The following is a 25863-nucleotide window of genomic DNA, read 5'->3' as shown; positions in this document are numbered from 1 at the left end:
TGCAGTACTCTGCCTTCAGGCTCAGGACATCAGCCGCCGCCCGCGGAGGCTACAGCTGGGACACAAAACCATCAGCATGTGTTGGGGCAGATCCTGGGATGATAAAATTGAGGGAGCGAGGGACCAACAGGCCAGGGAGAAAGGCCTGTCCTGGGAGCCGGGTGGGGTCGCAGATTGGAACAGAAGCTGGGTTGGAAATCAGATTCCCCCGCAGGGTGCGTCTAGACTACATTCCTCTTTCGAGAGGGGAATGCAAATGAGGGAAATCGAAAATGCAAATGACGTGCTGATTTACAAATCGCACACTTCATTTGCATAATCTTTTTCCAATCCACTTTTTTCGGAAAAAAAATAAAAGCAGTCTAGACGGGGTTCTTTGAAAAAACCCTCCCTTTTCAAAAGAACCCTGTAAACCTCATTTTTTAGGAATAAGGGTTCTTTCGGAAAAAACCCTCATTTAGATTGCCTTTTTTTTTCCCCCGAAAAAAATCTCTTCCGAAAAAACCAGCGGAAGAGATTATGTAAACGAAGTGCGAGATTTGTAAGTCGGCGCTTCCTTTGCATTTTCGATGTCCCTCATTTGTATTCCTCTTGCGAAAGAGGAACGGAGTCTAGACGCACCCTAGGGGAGGCCAAACAGGCTGGCCTTGCTGGATTTAAAGAGCACTGGAGATAAAAGAGCAGGTTAGACAGACACCTGTCAGGGATGGTCTAGATCAGGGGTGGGGAACCTATTTTTGGGTCAGAGCCACTGACTCAGAAAAATCAGGAGGGGGCCGCACACAAATGAGAAAAAACAAACACCCCTCACCAGCACGGGATCTCCAATGCTGGGGGCAGCCCCAAGCTTCAGGGGCCAGATGCAGGGAAGCCAGGAGCTGTATCCGGCCTCCTGGGCCTGAAGTTCCGCACCCCTGATCTAGACGGTGGTTGGTCCTGCTGTGAGGGCAGGGGACTGGATTTGACCTCTCAAGGTCCCTTCCAGTTCTAGTGTTCTATGGAAGAGTCGCTCTCTGGCCCATGCCCTAGGGACACATTCCATGAAAACATCAGATAAACTGAAGTCATTCCACCTCCACAGCTCCCCGAGTCCAAAGTGGGCATGACCCGACACCGACTTACCCTCTACTGTCCGCCTACTCCTTAAACTCAAAGGGAAGGGCCAGCTCACAGTGGTTAAAATACCTCCAACGTCGCGCCGTGCTCAATGAGCCTCCCTTTGCTCAATGGCCCCGCTGGAAGGATCCTTCACATGGCTCAGCCTCGGGGACCAGAGGAATCTTGTTGCCGTACAAAGCACACAAGGGCTAGTGGAAATCACGGGCCTCCTCCCCCACACAGTAGGCACCCTGCACGCACGCTACGGCGCCGTAGGACCACCCGGGACTGAAAAAAAGGCGCCTCTAGTCCACTTCTCTAGTGCATGGACAGATTGCTGGTCCCCCACTGCACAGAGGCAGGGCTCCTGGGCCTTCTCATGGGCTCTGGGATGTCGCTGTTGAGTCTCAGCAGAGTTCCTGCAAGCTGAGAATCACGTCATTCCACGCCGGTCTGCGTGTTACGACTAGATTTTCGCACGGCCTATGAAAGCAGCATGTGGCATAATCCTGGCTACAACTCCTCGTGCGGCCGAGTCCTGTCAAATTTTGCACTGGGTCACAGAACTACCTGGATCTCCCCCCCCCCCCCCCCCCAGCACTCCAGGGAACCATGCTGGGAATTCAACGGGTGGCATTTCTTCCTCCGAGTCCGGAGCATACTTACCCGTATGCATCCCGTCCTGCAGAGTTGGCAGCCTGGAGTAGGGCCAGGAGGAACACCAGAAAGAAGTGGGGCTTTTCAAGGGTAAAACGAGGCATGTCTGCCCAAGTTCAAACGATACGTTCCTGGAAGAGCGAGCAGATGCATGCTGACAAGTGCCAGTCTGCATCTCGAGCCTGCGATTCCTTGTCATAAGAATGGCCAGATTGGGTTAGATCAAAGGTTCATCTAGCCCAGTATACTGTCTGCCCACAGTAGCCAATACCAGATGCCCCAGAGGGATCTCAACAGGTAATCCTCCCATAATCCCTCCCCTGTCACCCACCTCCAGAGAAACAAAGGCAAGGGATATTATTCCTACCCATCCTGGCTACTAGTCATTGATGGACCTAACCTCCAGGAATCTCTCGCTCTTTTTTGAACCCTGTTGAAGTTCTAACCTTCACCACATCCTCTGGCGAGGAGTTCCACAGGTTGACTGTGTGCTTAGTGAAGAAAAACTTCCTTTTGTTTGTTTTAAACTTGCTGGCCTTAGACATTTAGAAATAACAAGCTGTCACTCTCTGGCGGACAGCACGTGGCTTTTGCGCCCAGTTTCTAGGGTTCACGGCCACATGACCAATAACGGACACGATAAAGAGTCAAGGACGTTAAAAAAAGACTTTTTAATTGTACATCCGACATATTAATTACAACTCGAATATAACAAAAAGTTGGTTATTAAAAGCAGCAACTTAAAATCATAAATCTTTAGAAGGTGCACAGAATTATTATAAGATCTATTAGAACTAATGCAACGTATCCTCTGGAACAACGCACTTTTCAAGGCTCCACATCCCCCCTCTGGGACAGACGCAGGGGAGGGGAAGAGGTTGGTTTGCAGGGCCTAAAATAAAAGCACCGTCCCACAGCACAGGCATTCTTGAAGTGCGCAATGGCGGAGGACTCTGACTATTAAAAGCTGCCCCCTGCAACTCGGGGTGTTACTGCCCTGTCTGTCCCGCCCGGCTTCCTCCATACCTGGCTGGGACTTCGAGGATGAAAAGGGCGTCGTAGGCACTTGTGAAAAGGGCAGCGCACTCAACGATCGTTCGGTGGCAAACGTCCATGAGAACAGCGCAATGCTCCACCAGTGACAAGGTCCCGCGTGCCACTGGGCCCGAAGGAGCAGGTAGAGATCCCAGTCAGCGCTGCTGGGGAAGGCGTGAGGATGCTCGGCTTCGCAATTATTTCTCACAGGCCTTGTCTGCGCTCAAACGGAAGATCGCTGCTGCCCGCGATCTATCGATCTTCCAGAGTTTGATTTAGCGAGTCTAGTTGAGACCCGCTAAATCAAACTCAGAGGGCGCCCCTCCTCCCCCCCCCATCGGTGGCCGGAATCCTACTCTTGCCAGGAGTAAGGGAAGCCAATGGGAACATTTGCTCCCGTCGGCCTCCTGCTGAGGGGACGCCACCAAGCTCGGCTTAAGGTAAGCGAACTCCAGTTTCTAGGTCGCTGGAGTTGCAAACCGTAAGCCGAGCCGCCGGGTCTAGTGCAGACCTGGCCTCAGAGAGAGACCACGGCCCACTGAGAGCCGCATTGCCTGCCGCAGGAGCCAAACGCCGCACTACAAACCACACACCGCGAAACAAGAGGGCTTCCGAAGGGGGCGGCTCTTAATGGCTTTTCTCTCCCGACCGCCTTCCCCGGCCGGCTCTGCCGGAGCCCCGCATTCTGACAGTTCCATTCTGCGGCTTCCAGAGGGGGCGGACACACGTGAGCGATGCCCAGAAAGGCCTCCCCTGGCAGGATCGGGAATCCTTCGCTGTGCAGCAGCGGATCGCTCCCCCAACACCCAGGGCAGAGCTAGCGAGGTGAAGGTTTAACAGGTTAAGGTTAAGGGGGGGGGGGGGGAGCTGTGGACAGGATGCTGCCACCAGGACACCAGAGCAGCCCTTGCCTGGGGTGGGGGCGGGTGGGAAATGAGGTCACAAGCTGGGGCTGCTCTGGCCAGGCTGGAGCAGCCCATGCCTGTGGCGGGGAGAGGGGGGGGCCACTCCATTCCAGCAGTGGGTGGGGGAGACGGGGCTGCTCCAGCCCCTCCCCCGTTTGCCCCCCTTTAAATCGGTTAACTGGCTAAACGCTACGTTTAACCCGTTAGGCAATTAAACGGGATTTTACATCCCTACGCAGAAGAGAGCTGGGTCGCACACAGGGCTCTGCGTCCCTGGCCTCCAGCTCTGCAAACCTCTCCCCAGTGACGCTCCCTGACGTCAGGGAGAGTTTCAGGTCTTGACAGATACGTAAAGGAGGATCTGACTTTCCACTACTATCTTTTCAGGGGTAGCAGCATGCAAACCCGTCTAAGCGCTTCAGTACAACGTGCCTTGATCATGCTATGAGCGCTGCACGGACAGGACCTACTGAAGTTAACAAGTAACTCTCTTTCCCAGCAGACTCATTCTTGTTTGTCTCATTTCCCCTCCGAACGGCGATGGGTAGGGTCCAGACGGTAGGGCCTCACTTTGAAAACACAGACGGAACGGAGTTATGTTCCCACTGATCCTTTCTAATCACAGCACACTAGAACTAGAAGGGACCTTGAGAGGGCGTCGAGTCCAGTCCCCGGCCCTCACGGCAGAACCCAGTGCTGTGTCTAGACCATCCCTGATAGACGTCTATCTAACCTGCTCTTAAATATCTCCAGAGATGGAGATTTCTGAAGCCAAAAGCCTCAACATCTCTTGATTATCCTGAGTATGTGCTGAAAACAAGGCGCGGTTTCAGTAAAGGGTCTTTTTCATATTGCCTCTTTGGCTATAAACATGCATTCTAAGCACTTTCTTATTTCACAGGACACGTAATAGCTACAGTACTTCGAATAGGTTTTGTTTCGTTAAAAAAAAAAGCCCACCTTTGGGAACAGCAAACACAAAATCAACTCAACCGAAACGTTTGTGCTCAAAAGGATGCAAAATGACATAGGGCCTGACCCGAACGCTGCTGAAGTCAGTGAAAAAACTCCTATCGATTCCAGTGGGGTTTGGATCTGGTCCTAGGTGAACAAATCAAAAATAACACCACCCGGTACTGAAAGACCCAAATCCTACAATTGGAGCCACGCAAGCAGACCCAAGGGCACCTCCCTCATGGCTCTGATGCAGATTCAGGAGCCAAGTCCGGCCACATCTTCACTAGGGATGCTAAATTTAGATTAATTAGCTAATCAAATAGTCGATGCAATTTGCATCAACTATTTGATTTGTTCATAAGGGCGCCTCTGCCTTTGACTTTCACTTCAAAGGTGAAAGCGTTGCGGGGAGCATGGGACCAGCGGGAGACTCAAGCTCCCTGCAGCGTTTCAAAGTGGCAGCACTGCATGGAGCCCAGGGTCAGCGGGGGAGTCTGCTTTGCGGCCGCTTTGAAGCGCCCCGTTCCCTCACTGCTGCCTCTTTCTGATAGAGGCAGCAAGTGGGGCAGGGGGGAAGGAAGCGACTAATTAACTAGCATGTCAACTATCCAATAAGCTTTTGCTTATCAGATATAGACGACTAGTCCTTCACATCCCTAGTCTTCATTCTGAGGAAGATGGCCGCTGCTGCAATCGATGTTCTGGGGTTCAATTGAGCGAGTCTAGTTAAGACTCGCTCAATGGAACTCAGCAGGTGCCCCTGCTGGCGGCCAGTACTCCTGCTCTTGCCAGGAGTAAGGGAAGCCAACGGGAGCATTTGCAGTGGCCGTGTAGCTACGCCATTGCAGCACTTAGAGAGAAGACGCTACCTACAGCAACGGGAGCGCTTCCCCCATTGACACACCACCTCCCCGACAGGCACGGGCTATGCTCACCAGCGATGCTCTCCCGTCAACACAGCACTAGCTACACCGGCCATTAGGTGCCTGTAACTGCGTCGCTCACGGGTGTGGAAAATCCTGCATGATGTTGGTGTAACCACATAAGACAGTAGCGTAGGACCAAGCCTCAACATATAGTACAACATAGAGATGTACTATGGACCGACTTTTTAAAAAGTCACAGTTTCCATTTGCTGGGTTCAAATCCAGTCTCAGTGCCAGGCTCCACGTTTTACGAACAGGTGGCAGCTTTTCCATTAAGGAGTTGCTAGATCATTACTGACAAATTAATTGAAAGGCTTGAATTAAAAAACAAACAAACACAACAACCCTGCTACAATGAACACTCAGGCACATCTTTTGTTATAGCAGCTGATGACAGGCCAGATTCTGATCCTAGTTACTCGGAGAAAATTTTGAGAAACTCCACTGAAAGCGATGGAAATATTTCGGACACACCAATGTACATTTGGTCAGAATCTGGCCCTGCATCTCTAACTCGCAAAACACCGCAAAGGAGCAGTATGCACCATTCTAGGTCTCAGCCATATGATCCACTCGGGCTACAGAAAACCTTAATTCAAGTTTTGAGGGCTACATTTAAAGAAAAACCCAACAACCTGGGTTATCCATGATTTACGTTAACTCACATCATTTGGGCCTTTGGTTTGTAACACCGGCCCGTTCAGTTAAGGTGATCTTGTGCCATTCGTTTGGCTGTCAATGGGGAAGTGCTGCTTTTATTATGGATGTTCTTAAAAACGGAGCCCAATTTTCTCCTCTCACCTGTTTTTACTCTTGATTTACACCAGCATCAGTTAGGGGAGAATTACACACTGAATGATTCGTGATCTTAAATAAAGCTGGGGTTTCCTTCCCTAACAAAACGAGCTTTTCAGTTCATCTTTTCAGTCAGGTCCTTTCAGGGTTATTAAAGGTGAAAATTTGCAAACTCTAGTTTGTTTTGCCTTTATGATGTTTACATTTGTGTATTTCACTCAGTTCGGACAATGTCAAGAAGGCTTGTCAGTTTCACTTTTGTTTAGCTGCAGTGTTGTCAGAGCTGTGGTAATCCCATTGTTTTAGAGAGACAAGTGGGGTGAAGTTGTATCTTGGATCAGACCAACTTCATTCAGGTTATCTGAAGTAAAGCTCCGTGCATCTCCAAAGCTTGTCTTTCAGCATCAAAAACTGTCCCAATAAAAATATACAACCCCACCCAACTAGTCACTTGTTTATTGTCAGTTTCACTCTGGGTTCAGAACCACCCGGCTAGCAAATGTGAATAACTTTTCACTAAATGTTTAAAAGAATCATCTAAAAAACATGGCTACTGCTATTAGAGTGTGTAAAAGTATAGATACATTTTTAAACAGCCTAAATTTTGCATCCAAATTACCTGACAACGTCACTTTTGTTAGACAAGAGTGGCAATTATTAGGCAGGCAAACTGAATCCCAGAATTCAGCTTAGCAAGTCACTTTCTGAATCCCAGAATGGAAAACATGGCTCGCCTTCCAATAATTTATTACATTCATTCTTCTGATTCTCAAGCTACTGCATTTCCTCTCCCTTCCTTGCCCTGCAAGGCTACATCCTCTTTTTCCACTCTAGATGCAAAAGCAACAAAGACGGAAATCATGCAGCACTAAATAGAAAGATTTGGTTCAGCTGGTATATGTCGGGAAGTACAAATAGCATTAGGTATTGTTACGTATCCAAAAGCAGCAGCAGCAATTCCCTCTCCTTACCCAAACAATTCTCTTTCATTCACTGAAACGCAGCCACTTTTCCTTTCTTTTGCTTTTTGTCTGGATGGGGCTTTTTTTTGCGGGGGGAAGAGAGGGGTGGAGAGACGTATCCACTCGTGTGGCAGCATTTATCACAACGCTCTTTTCAAAAACACACGCCACAGCGTCCATTTCAGTGAAGGCGCCACCAGTGCAAAACAACGCCCTTCTCGGCCGGAAGGCAAGCTCACCTCATCGGCGTCATCCCAAGACTGTGATTGTCAGAAAAATAAGCCAATGGAGCTGCCGCATCATTTTACATCGCGCGGTCATGGGACAAGAGCAACCGGGATGCCAATCGGTCCTGTGGCTGGGAAGGCTGGTAGTGACAGGCCTAAAAGTATCTAGATCTACACAGACAGGGCAACTGTGCTCTTTTAAAATTATCCATTCATTGCAGTGTTTACGAGGAGGGGGTAAATACGATACAATTGCTTTGGCAGGAATCAGCTTGCCCAGCGATTTCTATCAGCCCGAGAACGTGATACTCAGGTGCTTAGGCCTTATAGAACGGGCTAGGCAAGTACTTTTTGCTTTAGTAACAAGACCAGTTGGGTCTGTTCTTTAAGGCTTGATGTGATAAGACACGGGCGGACTTCGCGGTGGTTCTTCTGCAGAGCAGCCTTGTTACGGTTACTAGAGGGGATGACGGGGTGAGCGCCGTACGGATGGGTTTGCCTGTCGCCCTTCCAACCTCTCTCGTTCCTGCCTTCTCATTAGCCCCACGCTGGGTGGATCGGCCGGGCCTATCCGGCTTCTCCGGCGCAGCAGAGCGTCACGATGAGAAGCCCCGTCATTATGTGCTTTCATTTCCTCTTTGGCTCAGCCAAAAGGTCCCTCAGGGAAGCATCACGAGGTAACGGCCGTTGTGTCTACAGGACTGATCGAATACCCATCTTTCACAAGAGGAAGTCTCTCCGTTTCAGCCCCCCCGATGCTGCGGCTCGCTGCACGTCTGGACGCGTCCATCTGCCTCTGCTAGCCCCTGTCCTAAGTCCGGTGCAGCGCCCGCTCCAGACGGCGAAGCGTTCCTGTCACACCTCTCCTGCCCAAGTTGCGCTAAGCGCAAGGAGAGCTTTCAAAGCCCTCCCCCATCGGTGCACGTCCACCGCAGGAGCCTGGCTCCTCCACATCCCTCACCTCCTTGGGTTCGGTCACGGGTTTTGTAGATGATCTAGGTAAGGTTTCCCCGGGCTGGTCCAAGCCAGAGGGATCAATATGGGGTTGTCCCTTCCCATTCCACCAGGTACTGGACCTTCCCTTCCGGCGTCACCCTGCGGGCCAGCACCTGGTACTTCTCCCCGCACACCAGCCTGCCGGCTGCTCCAAAGTAGTTGGTGATGGAGGACTTGAGGTGGGAGAGGGAGGAGTCGTCCTCGCTGATGCTCTCCAAGGTGTGGCTGTCGATTCCGTCATCCGGGCGCTCCGGGGCGCACGCCGCCTCGCTGCCTTCCGAAGCGCAGCCGGTCAGGTGCCCGCCTTGCTCGACGCCTTTTCTCTTCCCCCCTATGGGGGCATAGGCTTTCACCGCCAACTTCCGTTTCCGGCTGCCCATGTTCCTCCTGCTGGGGGAGAGGGAGGGGGGAGAGAAAGAGAAGGGGTGGGATAGGAGAAATGCAACAACGCAGCAGCGCAGACCACGAGACAAGACGCATGCCTGGTAAGATCCAGGGCTCCCGACCAGGGTTCCCTCTACATTTTTTCCATCCCAGCGCAGAATAAATTTTGTTCTGTGCGCCGAGCCATGTGCAGGTGTGCACCACTACTAGAAACACACACAGCCGGTTGCGGGGACTCTGCTAATCAGCTGAGTGGCACGTCAATCTCTCCTGGGTGGCAACTCAAGCACTCCGCTTGCAGGGAACCCTGCACTGAGTCAGCCAAATTGCGAGAACAGAGGACGTTTGCAACTGACAGCGGCTTTTTCGTTTTCGGTTTCCCATCCCAGCTGACCTTGTGTGTGTCAAGAAGTGACGTGCCAGGTTTCAGGCCAGGAGCTAATACTCCAGGGCTGACTAGTAGGAAGAAAGGCAGCTCCCCTTGTAAGACTAACTCTGCGGGTTAGTTACAGGATAGGCAGACGTGGGGTCTCGCGCAGTGTTTCTCAACCTCTTTTTATAAAGTACTCCATTTAAAAAAAAAAAAAAATTGTAAGTACCCCTAGTACCTACAGTTTTCAGACACACAATTTTTTTCTACCATTGCAACACATTTGTTTAAACAACTTAATCGTAGCCGGGCGGGCGATGAAAATTTGGGTGTAAAAAGTACAAAAATAAAAAACGCTGTAAAACTCAAAACGGACATTCCGATTTCTCCAAATGTCACTTGTACCATTGGTTAAGAAACACTGGTCTAGTGTATAGACCCCCCCCCCAACCTTCCCCAAGGGCTAGATGATAGAACTCCTGGGTTCTAATCTTGCCTCTTCCCATGGTCATGTCACATATGGGATTCGTGTCTGAATTGGGCTCACAACTTCGGTGTCTCCGTCACTGAGGGCGCTGGAAGAAGGTTGATGTTACCTTTTCTTAGAATCCCTAAGGCTGGCTAAGGGCGTGTCCACATGGCACAAAAGACCGCCACCCCCGCCCCGGCAGGAAGACTCAGTTCCCAGGTTCACTGGATTGGGTTTGCAGGGCTACAAGCAGCAGTGTGGACGCTTGGGCTCTCGTGGGGAGCCTGGGCTTGAACCCCCAATGAAAGGGGAGGGTCTTGAACCCTGGGCCGCAGTCCTGTCCAAACATTTGCACTGTTTTTAGCCCTGTCGAGCGAGACCCAGGCTGACATTCGCTGCTGTGGCTCTTTTTCTGGGTAGACATATCCTAGGACTCCTCTCCAAACATGGCCACGTGCATCTAGATGAACCCATAAGAATGGCCAGACTGGGTCAGACCAAAGATCCATGTAGCCCAGTGTCCTGTCTGCCCACAGTGGCCAATGCCAGGTGCCCCCAGAGGGAATGAACAGAACAGGTAACCATCAAGTGACCCCTCTCCTATCACCCATTCCCAGCTTCTGGCAAACAGAGGCTACAGACAACACCCTCCGGCAAGGAGTTCCGCAGGTTGACTGTGCCCTGCGTGAAGAAAAGCTTCCTTTTGTTTGAAACCTGCTACCTATTCATTTCATTTGGTGGCCCTTTTGACATGCTGAGGCTAGAGCCGGCTTCCCGTGGAACCTGTGAGGCTTAATCCATTTATTTGCATGACGTGCTTTAGGCAAACCCCGCCTCAGGGCTCTGCACAGCTACGAGAGTCCTTATTGCAGAGCTGATGGGAGGGCAGGGGCAGGCCAGCGGAGACGGCTAAGCAGAGTAAAACTCTCCACTCGTTACATTCACAAGGTCTTTCTATCCCTAGGACTGGAACAACCCCCATCAATTCCAGGTAAGCCGGGGCAGCTTTGCTTACGGAGGAATGCAGGGCCAGTCCTTCTGCATTAACCACACCGCTGCACCAAGGAGACAGAACCCCAGGGCTGGAAGAGACCTCAGGAGTCATCCAGTCCAGCCCCCTGCCCAAGGCAGGACCAACCCAACTAAATCAGCCCAGCCAGGGCTGTCAAGCCGGGACTTAATCTCTAGGGATGGAGATTCCACCCCCTCCTTAGGGAACCCAGCCCAGCGCTTCCCCACCCGCCTAGGGAAATAGTTTTTCCTAATCTCCAACCTAGACCTCCCCCACTGCAACTTGAGACCATAGCTCCCCGTTCGGTCACCACTGAGAACGGGCTCTCTCCCTCCTCTCTGGTTGGCAGGACGATGGGCATTTCTCTGTAGTGACCGCCAACAGGCCCTCCACAAACCGCTCGCCCGCCGGGGGCACGAGCTGTGCAGTGGGCAGACAAGACAAGCCGGCTGAAATCCTTATTGCCAGGGGCTAGAGGACCAGCTCCTGAAGAGATTTTCACTAACAGAACTGGGTTTTCCTGCAGCCAGGCACGTAGGCCTCCAGTGAATCAGCATCCTGTTTGCGTTTCGTGTCAGAGCAGAGACCAAGGACGATGAGCACCACTCGGAAATATTCTGGGTGCCCAGCAGAATCCAGGAGAACTTCCCGTGACAGATCAAGAGCTAGCCCTGCGCAAACCAGAGGCCGGCAGGACAAGCCGAACGGAGAGTTAATGAGAATCCCGGAAGGGGATGGAAAAACATCAGGGATGAAAAGAAAGCGGCTAAGATCAATGCCAAAACCCAAGGGCAAGAACCTGGTCTCGGCCCTTCCCTTTACCTCGATTCGTACGACAGGCTTGTTGTGGCGGAGCCAGACGTGCTGGCAGCATCTGTGGAATCCAGGTCAGAAAGAAAAGTCTGCCCGGAGCTGGCACTGGAAGGAAGAGAGACTGAAGTGAGTCCTGGCCAGACCTCAGCCAGCTGCCGGGCGAGCCTGGCCCAGCATTTCTGGCTGGGTCGGTAGCAGACACCCTTCTGTGCAGGGACAGGATCCAGCTCCAAACAAAAGCTTAACGTGGAGCCGGTTCAGGAGAGCAGCAGGTGTCCCTAGTAGGAGAGTCGGGGGACTGCCCGGGGTGTTAAAAGCCCGGACGTCAGACAGGAACGTCATGCCCAGTGCAGCCTCCTGGGACTTCCAGAGCTGCTCGGACGGGTCTTTCACCAGCAACGGCACCCCACCGCCCGCTTCCATTTCCCAACTGGGCAAAGCGACAGATTTTCCAGGGGCACCAGCTCATCTAGATTCCTCACGGAGATCTGGGACCGGCAATTTGTCCGATCCAGCCCCTCGGATCTCTCTCCCCGCCCCCGTGAGTGAGCGAAGATGGCAAACTCCCTCCCTCCCCCCGAATGGTGGTCAGAGCAAGCAAAGAGCGGAGACGCAGGCGCCGAGCTGCTGGGGTTTCCTCTGTCCTCGGGGCCAGTCGTGCCTGACGGTGAGATGTGCCGCTTACCTTTTTAGGCTCTGAATTTCATCCAGTGTGAAGTCAAATATGCTGGCCAGGTGGTGGTTCGTGCTCCAAGCCGACGTGAAGTCGCTCTGCATTGCGAAGCGGAGGAGAGTCATGAGTGGACACCAGGCCTTGATTCGGCATAAGCCATCCCAGCCAGCGTCCCCCATCCCTCCCCTGCTGGCCTCCACCTTCCACCGACGGCCCCCTGTGCCCGGGACAGCCCCTTGCAACTCCTCTGCAGAGCGGGCAGGCAGAAGGCAGCCGTTCGGAGCCGGGAGCCTTCGCACAGGTGGGGCGCCGCGGGAAATCCCATCCGCTCTTTCCCATGAAAAAATAATCCGGCGTCTCAAGCCAGCGGAGGCTCCGTTCTACCTGGTTCTTGTCTGTAACTGAGAAGCTGCGAGGGCGTTTGGAAGGGCGGGGGACAATTATACTGGATGCTTCTGGCAACGTCAAAGCCTTACAATGGTTTCAATTGCTACACCTCATGCTGGAAAGTTAAGAGGCAGAGACCTCAACTGGCCCATTCCAAGCCCCCCTAGATTGGGCCAAGGAAAGTCTTTGGAACTCCCAGCTCGGAGACGCCAGGTACCGGCATCAGCAGGCCAGTTTGTGGCCCGAAGGGGCAAACTTGCAAATTGGCACTTGGCTCCTGCCTGGGGAGCGCGCTGGCGGCACCAGCGGGAAAAAACGGCCCAGTGCGCAAGCTCCCGCAATGCTGGGTTGTAGCAGCAGCGCACGTGTCCGGTTCAGAGTTCGAAAAGCAAAGAGCAAGCAATTTCGATAATGCAACCCTAAAAATCAACATCAAGGATAGTAACCCAACCAAAAAAGAATAGTGAGAAACTAACACTGGGAATAGCATCCTCCAACAAAAATTTTGATCTTTTTCTTCTAGCAACTCGCCTTTTCTGCTGTTGAAATTCGTGAGGCAGCAAACTGTGAAAGCAAAGAACACACACAAACACAGAACAACGAGAGTCAGTCTCGAGGAGATGGCAAATCGTGTAACAGGCCTGAGGGGGGGAGCGTACAGACGTCTACTTTGGTTCCAAGCGGCCAGGGAGAATTCTAGGGTGGGGAGCGTGGCGCTTTGAACACTGTCAGCTTTACATGTGGTCTCTTGAAATCCTGGCCCTGTTGGCCGCCTAGCAGGGTGGGGACAGAAGCAGGAGATCAGTTTGCAGAAAGCTAGTTACAATAAGGGGATGTGAGTTGTGGCCTCATAGGGTGTGTCTAGACTACAGGGTTTTGTGGACAAAAGTGGACTTCTGTTGACAAAACTATACCTGCATCTACACTACCGCTGAGTTCTGTCGACATACAGTCAACAGAACTCAGCCGTTTTGTTGACAGCGGCAAACCTCATTCTACGAGGAATAACGCCTTCTGTCGACAGAGTGCCAATGTTACACTCAACCAGGTACAAAAACATGAGAGTTCTGTGGACAGAAGGCATTATTGCATCTACACTGTCCTTTGCGTCTACACTGTCATGTTGACAAAATGGCTTGCTTTGTCAACAGAACTGGATGTAGTCTAGACGCTCTTTGTCAACAGCTTTGTCGACAGTATCTGTTGACAAAAACCTGTTGTCTAGACGTACCCTTATGGAGCAGCCTGGTTTGTTTCCCTCTGTTTTGGGGTTCTTCTGGGTTCTGAACGCTACAGAATAAAATAACGTTACCCTGCAACCATCCAGCAGGAGCGCCTAGATTTCAATCTAACGTCTCATAGACTTTAAGGTCAGATGGGACCATTTTGATCATCTAGTCCTGTGGTCACCAACCAGTAGATCGCGATCTACCGGTAGATCTCGGAGGCTCTAAGAGTAGCTCTTGAGCCCTCTTTGAACTGCGCGCCTGCACAGTACATTTACATTAGATTTCCTCATTTGAGGAGCAGCTACTCACCGAGCAACAGCACAGGTGAGTAGCTGCGAGGAATGGTGGGAATTTTTTTTTAAAGTAGCAGTATAAGGATTGGGGATAGCAAGTGATGGAGAGGAGGAGAAGAGAGAGGGCGGGGCTTCAAGGAAGGGGCGGGGCGGTAGATCTTGGCTTGGTCTGTCATTTCAAAAGTGATCTTGGGTGTAAAAAGGTTGGAGACCACTGTCTAGTCTGACCCCCTGCACAATGCAGGCCACCGAATCTCACCCACCCACTGCTAGAATAATCCTCTCACCTCTATCTCAGATATTGAAGTCCTCGAAACGATGGTTCAAAGACCCCAAGATGCAGAGAATCCTCCCGCAAGTGACCCGTGCCCCATGCTACAGAGGAAGGCGAAAAACCTCCAGGGCCTCTGCCAATCTACCCTGGAGGAAAATTCCTTCCCGACCCCAAATATGTCAAACAGCTGAACCCTGAGCATGTGGGCAAGACTCACCAGCCAGACACCCAGAAAAAAGTTCTCTATAGAAACATTCTCTATAGCAGCTCCTATCTTCCCACCATTGGCCTATTTATCTATTGGTCTCTGTATGTTGTGAAACAGGAAACAATGATCAAGCTTTGCTGTAGCTGCAGGGACAGACCCGAGGAACGGTTCATAGTCCAGGGCCCCCCATTCCTGATCATTTCGGTGGCGGCGTTTAAGACAAGCAGACGTTCTACGGCGGGAAAGCTCTAAGGGTTCCTGGGGGAGTCAGATTCGAGGGCGGGGGGGGGGGGGGGCTAGCAGGAAATGAAAGTGTGGACACAGACCCATTTTTATGGGCGTATTTGCTTTTTCCCCTCTTCTTCAGCTCCGAAGCGCCATTCTCGCCCAAGCCTGGTACTTTCTCTGGCAGGAGCTTGCTCGGGGGGTTTGGCGGGACACGAATGCGCAGGCGAAAGATGCATTTCTTCTTCTTGATTTCCTTACCGCACAGAAATCTAGAGGGCAGAGAAGAACCCCCCCAACCCCACAAAGGAGCCAGTTTAAAGCTCTGAATGGGAGTTCTCAGTTACAACTCCGTCCCCCCCCCCCACGCAAAACGACCCCCCTCTTCCACACCGCCCATCAAACCCAATCACGTCAGCCCTTCCACATTTTCCACTCCTGCTTGAACTAGAAGTGTTGCATCCCACAGCCCCCTCGCCCGAGCTCACCTGCTTTTGTAGCTGTTGAGCGCGTTGAGCAGGTGCGACGCGCGTTCCGAGGCCGGGGTACCAGTCAGCTGGGATAAAGCATTGGCCAAGAGGTCATGTCAGTCCCGCGAGCAGGCGATCAAAGCACAGAGCACAGGCTGGCTGCCGAGCTCAGCAGTCACCGCGGTTGTTCAGAACTTAACCAGAGCGGGGAGCCCACGTCACACGCCCGACCGAAGCCGGTTTGATCGTAAAGCTCAGACACGCACAAGCAACAAAACCCCGGAGACAGCCCAGATGCAAACGCGTTCACTCTCCAGCCATCAGCCGGCTGGATTTGCCTCATCCGCGTTCCTGGGGCGCTTACAATCCTGCCCCTTGCTTTGCTCGATGAATGATGATTGGATTTGGAATCCTAGGGCTGGAAGAGACCTCAGGAGGTCATCAAGTCCAGCCCCCTGCCCACGGCAGGACCGATCCAACTTCCTGCACCTCACCGAGCCCTGGACAGCAAAGCCAGGCTAGTCCGTTGCCCTCTGGGTCTGCCCCCCCAGGCTGCTGTGGGGAGGCTAGGATATGGGGGCAACGTTGCCACGGCTAAGCAACCCTTCCCCAGCAGTCCTGCCCCATAAAGCAGATGCCATGGGGATTCCAGCAGATCTACCATCAACGCCTGAACCTATAAGGCCCGCTCTGCTGCCGGCCAGAGATCTGCCCGACCTGAATCCACGCCAGGGAGCGGGTGGAACGGGGAGGCTACTGGGAGTTCTCCAGGGACAGGCCGAAACCCCTAGGCCATGCCAGAATGCACCCCACCACCTTAACTTCAGGGTGTCTGTTAGCCTGCCTTGCACCACAGCGGCCTGGGTGTTGGCTGTCCCGTCCCGTCCTGTCCCTGGTAATGCCCCAGCCAGGTGCCCTCTGACTCCCTGGTCACCCTGCCTCATTGACTCAACGGTTACCACCAGCTCCGTAGTAGGAATGGAAAATCCCGTTTGAAATATTAACTGGTTAAACTCTATGGCTTTGTCCTTGACTGGCATGATTTTCCGCAAATGCTTTTAACGGAAAAAAGTTTTCCGTTAAAAGCATTTGCGGAAAAGAGCGTCTAGATTGGCACGGAGGCTTTTGCGCAAAAGCGCTTTTGGCAGAAAAGCGTCCGTGGCCGATCTAGATGTGCTTTTGCGCAAAAAAGCCCCGATCGCCATTTTCGCAATCGGGGCTTTTTTGCGCAAAACAAATCTGTGCTGTCTACACTGGCCCTTTTGCGCAAAAGCTTTGCGTGAAAGGGACTTTTGCCCCAACGGGAGCAGCATAGTATTTCCGCAAGAAGCACTGATTTCTTACATGAGATCGTCAGTGTTCTTGCGGAAATTCAAGCGGCCAGTGTAGACAGCTGGCAACTGCTTTTGCGGAAAAACTTGCCAGTCTAGACACAGCCTATGTTTAACTAGTTAAATACCACGGCCACGGCACACCACAGCAGGGTTCTGCTCTGGCCAGGCACTGGCTACCCCAGTAGACATGCCGGTAAGGCGAAGGATTCCCAGTTAACCCTTTACATCCCTACTCTGTAGTACCTGGGCACCTTGTACAAACACCTGCTTCTGATTTGCTTCTAAGTGGGCAACAAACCAAGTCCACCCAGTGCCACAAAGTCCACCCCTCTGTGGCAAAGTGGGGACAGACAACAAACAAGGAGCGCTGGTGTCAAGTTCCAGGAAAATTATTTCCCCAGGAGAGCGGGGGAGCCCTGGGCTGGGTTCCCGAGGGAGGGGGTGGAATCTCCATCCCTGGTGGGGCTCGTCTACACTGGCCCCTTTTCCGGAAGGGGCATGTAAATTTCATGAGTCGTAGTAGGGAAATCCGCGGGGGATTTAAATATCCCCCGCGGCATTTAAATAAAAATGTCCGCTGCTTTTTTCCGGCTTTTAAAAAAGCCGGAAAAGAGCGTCTACACTGGCCCCGATCCTCCGGAAAAAGCGCCCTTTTCCGGAGGCTCTTATTCCTACTTCAAAAGCGCCCTTTTCCGGAGGCTCTTATTCCTACTTCAAAGTAGGAATAAGAGCCTCCGGAAAAGGGCGCTTTTTCCGGAGGATCGGGGCCAGTGTAGACGCTCTTTTCCGGCTTTTTTAAAAGCCGGAAAAAAGCGGCGGACATTTTTATTTAAATGCCGCGGGGGATATTTAAATCCCCCGCGGATTTCCCTACTACGACTCATGAAATTTACATGCCCCTTCCGGAAAAGGGGCCAGTGTAGACGTAGCCGTGGTGTTTAAGCCCTGGCTGGGATGATTGAGTTGGGTTGGCCCTGCTGTGGGCAGGAGGCTGGATGCGCTGACTCCGGAGGTCTCTGCCCGCCCTGGGATTCTATGAAATCGCCAGGACCCGCAAGGAAGCGTCAGGCAAAGGCGGTTTTCTCTCCTCTCCATCGTGCCCTCGGAGGAAGGGCGCAGAAAGGCGGAAATTGTCCCTCCCCCCTGCCCACGCGCCAATCCTCTGCCATTCAACTGCCCCTCCGCACCGACAGCCAGCCCGAGAGCCACGAATCCCGGCTCATCCCCTTGCGCCCTCACTATTCAACGCCTGCAGTCATCCCTCGCCCGCCAGCCGCCCCGGGTGCTGTCTGAGCAGACAGGACTGGAGGCTCCCAAGGACAGCCTGGCCCCGTTTCCTCAGGAGCCAGCCTGGCTCTCTGGGCTTTTATGGTCCCCTACCGCCGGCTGTCCTAGCTGCCATCCCAGGTCGGACCCGGGTCCCCTGCATTTACCTTCCCGAGCTGCAAAGGATCCCAGTGGTGGTTCACGAAGGCCAGGATCTCCTCAAAGTCAAAGTACTTCTTCTTGCTCTGCACGCCCAGGTTGTAGAGGGCCAGGTGGACAACGTCAACCCTGTGGGAGCCAAGGGAACAGACGCCGGTGAGACGCTGCAGGTCCCAAGCAGGCCAGGGGCAGCTTTCAGAGCCTCTTGCACGTGCGGCAGGTTTGCAACCCTGAGCTTCTGGCGCCGGCCTTCTCCTCTGGCGCCGGCGTGGCCACCGCCGTGGCAGCGGCCTTCTCCTCTGGCGCCGGCATGGCCACCGCTGTGGCAGCGGCCTTCTCCTCTGGCGCCGGCATGGCCACCGCCGTGGCAGCGGCCTTCTCCTCTGGTGCCGGCGTGGCCACCGCCGTGGCAGCGGCCTTCTCCTCTGGCGCCGGCGTGGCCACCGCCGTGGCAGCGGCCTTCTCCTCTGGCGCCGGCGTGGCCACCGCCGTGGCAGCGGCCTTCTCCTCTGGCGCCGGCGTGGCCACCGCCGTGGCAGCTGCCTTCTCCTCTGGTACCAGCGTGGCCACCGCCGTGGCAGCGGCCTTCTCCCCGCTCCGGCCAGTCTCTGCTCCTACGCCACGCGACCCACCCAGCAGACCTCAGAGCCCAAGGGAGTCCTACCCGGCTGACAGCCAAGCGCCTGTCCTTCCTGCAGCTGCAGCAGATATGGCCTCTCCCTGACCTGCCTGTTAGCGAGGTAAAGGGTTAACCAGTTACCTGGTAAGTATCACCCCCTACCAGGTAAGCAGTTAACCAGCAGCCCAGCCTGGCCAGAGCAGCCCCCACTCCCCTGCCCACAGTGTGATGGGCCTGGCCTGGCCGAAGCAGGCTCTGTTTAGTTAGAGAACCCCCCTTTTGCCCAGTCCAGCCTGGCCGGAGCAGCCCACAGTGCCACGGCGGGGGGCATCCAACCCAGCCGGGCCCACCATGCCTCGCCACGGGTCAGGGGATGCACCAGCCCTACTGGGCCTGCCCACGGGATCCTGGTGGACTGAACGTTTAACCGGTTCATGTTTCCAATGGGATCGGACATCCCTACTGCCCGCTAGACGGAAACGGAAACCCGGGGCTGCACCCTGGACTCCGGAGAACGTCGGGAGACTCGACTGTGCTGATCTGCAGCATGGGCCGCTGGCTGGGCGACGGACAGAGATCCCCACTGTAGATGCTGGGCGGGTCTGGAGAGTCCTAGCGGGTCGACTGTACGTGCACAAGCACAAGTGTATGACTGTGCACAAGCACAGCGGTGGATTCGAGGACCAGCCAAAGGGCCGGTTTAAAGCCGTCCAAGGGGAGCCAGAAAACAGAAGTAAGGGGCCGTGAGGCAGCCCTGTCTGGCCAAACCCTTCAGATTTGCCCTGTGCTGAAACGTCCGAGTCCTGCTGGGTCGCTAACCTGCAGCGCCAGGATTCAGGCCTCGTGTTCTGGCTTTTGGGCCGGTTCGGCCACGTGCTACAGGGAAGGTGGAGGAGAGGGGCGTTCCCGGCTGATCGAACGTCAGAACCAAAGCGCAGAAGGGGGACGGCTGGCCGCAGAGGCTCCTAGTCACGTACCAATAGGTCCTGGCTGCCTTTCCATGTCCCCAGTTACAGAAGGCCGGGGTGGGGAATCTAAGGCCTGAGCAGCGGTTCCTAGCCTTGCTGCTACGTACTCCACTCCCCCTGCCCCCAAAGCCGAGCCCTCCTTCTCTGCAGCAGCCCCACACCAAGGCGATGCCCTCGCCCGGCTGCAGCGGGGACAGCTGCTTGGCTACCAAGGGACCATCACGGCCCGGGGCCACATGGAGACGCTTTGGAGACCCGGCAGCTCCAGGAGCGCCGGAGAGCACCCCGGCAGAGGCCGGCAGCCCAGGACAGCGGGTTTCACGCCGCCCGCGGGGAGCCCCGAGCCCTTGGCCCCAAGGCGGCTCAGAGCTGACTCTTACCAGCGCAAGGGCAGGCGCTTGATGTACTCGGGGCCCTGGTTACACACCGTGCAGAAGAAGACATAGAACCTAGGGAGAGAGAGGCAGGGTGAGGCGGGGGATGGGCGGGGGAGCCTCTCACAACCCGAGGGTCTGGCTTGGGGAGGGGCAGCCCCCAGCCCACCCTCCCCGAGGGGCAGTGGGGCTCGGCGCTGCGGCAGGAGTCTCCGCTCGCAGCGGGGGCAACGTCCGGGCTAGAATCAACCCCCCGGGCAGGCCAGGCTGGGTTCTCTTGGCAAACCACGTCACTCGGCTCTCCTGGGCAAAGCTTGCAGGGTTCCCTCCCTCCTCCAGCCTCTTCCGGGGTCCTGCCCCGGCTCCCTTCCTTCCAGCGATTCAGACCTTCGGGTCAGCCAGAGCTGGGGGAGAGAGGGGCCCACGAGAGAGGAACCGACGCGTCCCCTTTGCCTGCTAGGCTGCCTCTCAGCCATCGTGGCACTCTCCTCTGCCCACCGCGCATGGTTGTGATGTGCACCACCAGGACCCCGGGGCGGGGGGAGCTACTAGGGGCTCGTCTGCCTGCCTCTGCCCTGGCGTGGCATGGCCCAGGCTGCCGGAGCACCGTGATCCTCTCAGCCAAGCGCGTCTCCCTGCCCTGGGCAGGAGGGTAAGAAGGGTTTGAGGGGCCCTCTCCCAGCTACCGTCCCTCCCCAGGGGATGGGCCCCCGCCCCCAGCTAGAGAAGACCCAACAGGGGGCTTTGTCCGCACACACACACCACCCAGGCACAACTCTCGCCCAACCCTCCGGGGCGCACGGCGCCAAACAGCCAGGGAAGGACGTACCGGTCTCCGAACATCATGGGGTCGCTAAGGCACTGCGTGCAGGCCTCGTGGAACCACTGCCGGCAGCTGTAGCACTGGAGCATCTTCAGGTACCATCTGGGGAGAGAGGCCGGGCGTGAGCCCTCGCGCAGGGGCGGCGGCTAGTCACCCTTGTTCTACGTGGCGCCCTCCGGGTGAGCGGGGACGTCGCGCTCGCCCTGCGTGTGGGGCAGGCGTCGACACCAGGGGGAAGTCAGTGTGCAAAATGGAGGGGGGGGGAGCAGAACTGCCTACCCCCTCCGACGCTGGTGGGCATGAGGGTGCGAGGCGCAGGGCCGGGGAGACGCAGGCCTGTGGGGTGTGGGGGTGCCACGGTGCAGGAAAGGGCTGTGCTAGAAAACCCACCGACAGTTACATTAAAAGGGAGTTTTCGAAGGAGGCAAAGACATCAGCTCAGAAAAGCCATCCCTGGGGACTGACCGACCTCACGCTGGCCCAAGGGAGGGTGGCCTAGTGGTTAAGGCAACGGACCAGGACACGGGTTCCAGGCTGGCTAACAGGTTTCCTCTGCGTTCGTGGGCAGACCCGTCGCTCTGTGCCCGGTCTATAGAGCAGGGATAGTCACGCAGCCTTTGCCTGTCTATTTAGGCTGGAATCGCCAGGTTGGGGCTCTCCCGATGGGCTGCTGCACATGCCCAGTGGAGCCGGCCAGGACCCGGCGGTACCCGAGGGGGGTGTCACACCATTACGTCTGTTCTCGAACAGCCGCAGTCAAACCCGAGCGCAGTGCGGGAAGTCGGGGCCTTACTCGCCAGGCCCCCCGCAGTAACAGTAGCACTGCTGCTGGTTGGTCCTGTGCAGGGAATCCCACTCCAGCTGCTCCGGGTTGTAGGACAGCACCATCTTGACGGCGTGCAGCGTCCTGGCGATGGCTCCCTTCTTCAGGGCACCCCCTTTCTGCAGGGCCAACCAGAACATGGGGTCAGCACAGCCAGGGGCGAGGAAGCCTGGGAGGAGGGGCAGGACACAGGCTCGGGCCCCGAGTTTGGGGGCCACATGGGTGAGAGTCAGAGTGCTCTGCCACTCGACGAGCCCGAGGCTGCCGGCAGGGGCTGCCCCTCTCCGGGCCTCAGTTTTCCCACCTGCAAAATGGGCTCCCGCCCCGAGAAGCGTGGCAACAACTCCACGAGGGTCAAGCCCAATGTGCCCCGTCTAACAAAGGTGCAGGAGGCGTGCCAGGCTGCACGACTGCTGCTCCTGCCAGACGCTCCTGCTGCTGATCCCAGCGTCAGCTCAGCCGTATGTATCCGAGACGACGGCTCTTCCCCTGTCACTGCCTTCCCGAATTCCCCAGGGCTCCGCTGTCAGTACAGGCAATCCCCTAGCGTTCCATCGGCCGGGAGTTTGCGTCGACCGACGGTCACCGGAGCGACCGCCGCCGCAGCGACAACCACCGCTGGGTTCCCGAGCAAGAAATGTCTTAAAAGGGCCTGCTCCGTCCCAATCAGAGGGTCGGCATAGCCCCTTTAAAGGGCAGCGGGTGGGCCCCCAGGAAGGGAGCAGCAATCCATAATGGGATACAGTCCCCCAGGGCAGCGAGAGCAGGGATCCGAGTCTCTCATCCCATTGGCACAGGCCTGGCGACGCTCCCCCCCCGACACTCTGTGGCTTAGCCCCAGCGCTGCCCTGTACGCCCGACAGACACCAGTAGCAACGAGGGTCCCCCGGGGGCCGTCTGGCCGCTGACAGGAGCCGGAGCGAATGGGAAGGCAGCTGCCGTGAAGGAGCTCGCCATGGAGGCAGGGACCACAGGGTTAAGTCCCTTTCCCCTGGGCTGGTGTGAAAGGCTCCCCTGCACCCCCCACTGGTAAATTCCCTCAGCACAGCAGGTCCCCCCTGCCAGGCACAGACTCCCCGCCCCCCATGGGGAGCCCAGCCGGGGTGAAGCCTTAGGATTCTGTGCCCTACAGCGGCCCATGGGGCACAAGGCAGGATGGGCAGCGGGTGCTGAACCAGCAGCCCCGACGCAAGCTGGCTCCCTTGTAGCCCTGTGCCGACGGGTGCAAGCTCCCCCTATGCTATCAGTCCCAAAGGGGTGGGAAACTTAAGGCCCAGGGGCCGGATATGGCCCCCCGCTTGCCTGACTCCAGCCCCTGAGGCTTGGAGCTCCCCTCCCAGCTCCCTCTTGCACTTTTCCTCCCCAAGCCGGCATCCCAGCAGCCCCCTCTCTTCCACCCACCCCTCATTTTGGTCCCAGAGCCCGGGGGAGTGAAGGGGGGGGGGGCGCAACAAAATCTACTAAATCCCGAACTAGGGATCACCACATGAAATGAACAGGCAGCAGGTTTAAAACGAACAAAGGGGCGTTTTTCTTCACACAGCGCACCGTCAACCTGTGGAACTCCTCGCCACAGGAGGTTGTGAAGGCCAGGACTTTGACAGGGTTCAAAAAAGAGCTAGATAAATTAATGGAGGTTAAGTCCGTCAATGACTATTAGCCAGGATGGGTAGGAATGGTGTCCCTAGCCTCTGTTTGTCTGGAAATGGGTGACAGGAGGGATCATGTGAGGATTCCCTGTTGTGTTCTCTCCCTCTGGGGCACCCGGCACTGGCCCCTGTCGGCAGACAGGTCACTGGGCTAGATGGGTTTTTGCTCTGACCCAGTGTGGCCGTTCTGATGTTCTAGCCTGCCCCCCCCCCCCCCCCGCCCCCCAGGCTCCAGTGTGTGAAGGGAATAAGGGGAGCATCTTTCTCCTCAGTCCGGGGCCACCTCAGTGGAGGGCTTGGGGTTTTTTTTTGCGCTTCTCACTTGTGCATGGCCCCCGACTGAATTTTCTGCAGGTCAGCGTCCCCGACCCAAGGCAGGCTCCCCGCCCCTTTCCTGCCCAGCCGCCCTCTACAACAAGCACCGAGCCCTCAGCCATGCGCTGATACCTGCCCAGCGGGGCAGGTTCCTGTTGGGTTGGCCGCCCCCGGGAGGGAAGGAGCCAATTTGGGGCCGTGGCCCCCACAGCACCGGAAGGGGAGCAGAGCCCTGCGGCGCAGGACGGGGAGCACAGACCCCCCCCCACACTCACCCGGACAGCCAGGGCAAAGATACATCTGCGACAAAACCATGGCGTCAGCACGGGGCCGTCGCTGCTGCCCACCACCGGGATGTGGCACTGCTGGTGGTACCCTAGAGGAGGGAGAGTCAGGGGTACAGAGCGCCACGGGCCTGTGGACGCACGGAGACTCGCTGGCCAGCGAGAAGGCGGGGGCGGTGCGTGCACAGGTGGGGCCCGGCCACACACACGGAGGGAATGGGATCCCGCCGCCCCGATTGGATAGCGCCAGGTTCTCGATGCGCCTCCAGCGTTACGGGCGCAGCTCGGCCGCCGCTGGTGCATTGGAGCCATGGAAACCGGAGTGTGTGTGTGTGGGGGGGGGGGGTCAATGAACTGAGAGGAAACGTTAGCCGCCCCTCCAGCATTACGGGCGCAGCTTGGCCACCGCTGGTGCATTGGAGCCATGGAAACCGGAGTGGGCGGGGGGGGGGGGGGGTCAATGAACTGAGAGGAAACATTAGCCACCCCCCCACGCCCTGGAAACACGCCCACCCCTCGCACACCTACTCATCCTGCCAACCACGGGCGACTCGTGGGAGCACTCGGAGCTGCACCATCCCCCTCTGCCTCTATTTTAATTGGTAAATGGGGTGCCCCCAAATGACCCTCTGGGAGGCCCTCCCTGCACTCCCTCCCCCCACACAGGCACCAGTCGCCTATGCTGCCAGATACACCCCCCCAATCATCCCCCTCAACGTCCCCCATGCACCCTCTCACTCCTCCTCCTATGTACATGCAGCCCCTGCAGCCCGCCCCCCATCGTTCCCCTAAACCGGAGGTGTCCAACACGCTAGCCACACGGGGCTATTTGGCCAGTGGAGTGTGGCTAGTTCGCTACAGAACTGGTCGGACACCGCGGCCCTAAACACACACGCACTCAGCCCCCAGCCAAAGGTCACGTCACTCCGCAGCTGCTTTCTGCCGTTCTAACCCAGCCGGCAGCCATCCTGGGACCCCCAAAGCCAATGGGAATTCTGCCGGAGCGGCCATGTTGGACACCAGGCTTTCAGGGACTGCCCTGTTTCCACTGTGCGTCCACTTGGTCCCGCCTGGGGGAAAGAGCCTGCTCTGTTCACCAGGGATCCCTTAGGAATCAACTCCGGGCAAGTATCAGCTGAGTGTAACAGGGGAGGAGTGGCCCCCGGACTCCTCCATCTTGGTCTGCTGCTCTCAGATAAGGGGTGCCCAGGTCGTTTTCTCCTGCCCTCCCGAGCAGCGACACCGTGGCCCTTCAGTGCCGGAAAACACAAAACTGAAAGCTACTGGTCAGCCAGAAAGGGGGAAGCCAGGCGGCCGGGCTCTGCAGGGGGAAGCAAGGATCCTGGGTCCCTCTGCAGCACGGATCCAGGGTCCCTCTGCAGCACGGATCCAGGGTCCCTCTGCAGCACGGATCCTGGGTCCCTCTGCAGCACGGATCCTGGGTCCCTCTGCAGCACGGATCCTGGGTCCCTCTGCAGCACGGATCCTGGGTCCCTCTGCAGCACAGATCCAGGGTCCCTCTGCAGCACAGATCCAGGGTCCCTCTGCAGCACGGATCCTGGGTCCCTCTGCAGCACGGATCCAGGGTCCCTCTGCAGCACGGATCCTGGGCCCCTCTGCAGTTGGGCAGGAGCATCAGAATCTGCACCAGCGCTTTCCGCCCTCCAGGGGGCATCACACGCCGCCTGGGGACGCTCTTACCTAGCCCGCATTTGCCACAGATGAGGATTTCGTTCAGGGGTCCCGAGGTCTTTCCCAGGCAGATGTTGCACTTGGGCTCTTCTCCGGGGACACCAGCTGAAAGAGAGCAAGACAGGCCAGGGGGTCAGAGCCTTCGCAGTACACACCTTGCCCAAAAACACCCGGGAGGGGGTGGGGGAAGAG

General features: G+C 56.1%; 1 protein-coding gene across 3 annotated transcripts in view; it reads right to left on the bottom strand.

Moving 5' to 3' along the window:
- Positions 1-521: 521 nt before the first annotated feature.
- Positions 522-25863, bottom strand: part of PHF19 (PHD finger protein 19) — a 35526-nt gene continuing 10184 nt past the window's right edge. For 2 of the 3 annotated variants that reach the window (XM_075905495.2, XM_075905494.2), the window contains exons 4-15: positions 25681-25776; positions 23971-24071; positions 21702-21850; positions 20915-21010; positions 20092-20160; positions 18133-18253; positions 15384-15451; positions 14997-15167; positions 13143-13230; positions 12292-12377; positions 11616-11711; positions 522-8948 (exon numbers count right to left, since the gene is read on the bottom strand). In XM_075905495.2, the coding sequence (XP_075761610.1) occupies positions 8597-8948; positions 11616-11711; positions 12292-12377; positions 13143-13230; positions 14997-15167; positions 15384-15451; positions 18133-18253; positions 20092-20160; positions 20915-21010; positions 21702-21850; positions 23971-24071; positions 25681-25776 (1493 nt within the window). In that variant the 3' untranslated portion in view covers positions 522-8596. The remainder of the gene's footprint in view (positions 8949-11615; positions 11712-12291; positions 12378-13142; positions 13231-14996; positions 15168-15383; positions 15452-18132; positions 18254-20091; positions 20161-20914; positions 21011-21701; positions 21851-23970; positions 24072-25680; positions 25777-25863) is intronic. The other variant, XM_089772852.1, reaches the window with a different exon arrangement.

The sequence above is a fragment of the Pelodiscus sinensis genome, chromosome 23, assembly GCF_052426305.1.
Source record: "Pelodiscus sinensis isolate ZL-2025 chromosome 23, ASM5242630v1, whole genome shotgun sequence".
NCBI classification, from domain to species: Eukaryota; Metazoa; Chordata; order Testudines; family Trionychidae; genus Pelodiscus; species Pelodiscus sinensis.
This window is presented reverse-complemented; position numbering and strand designations above follow the sequence as displayed.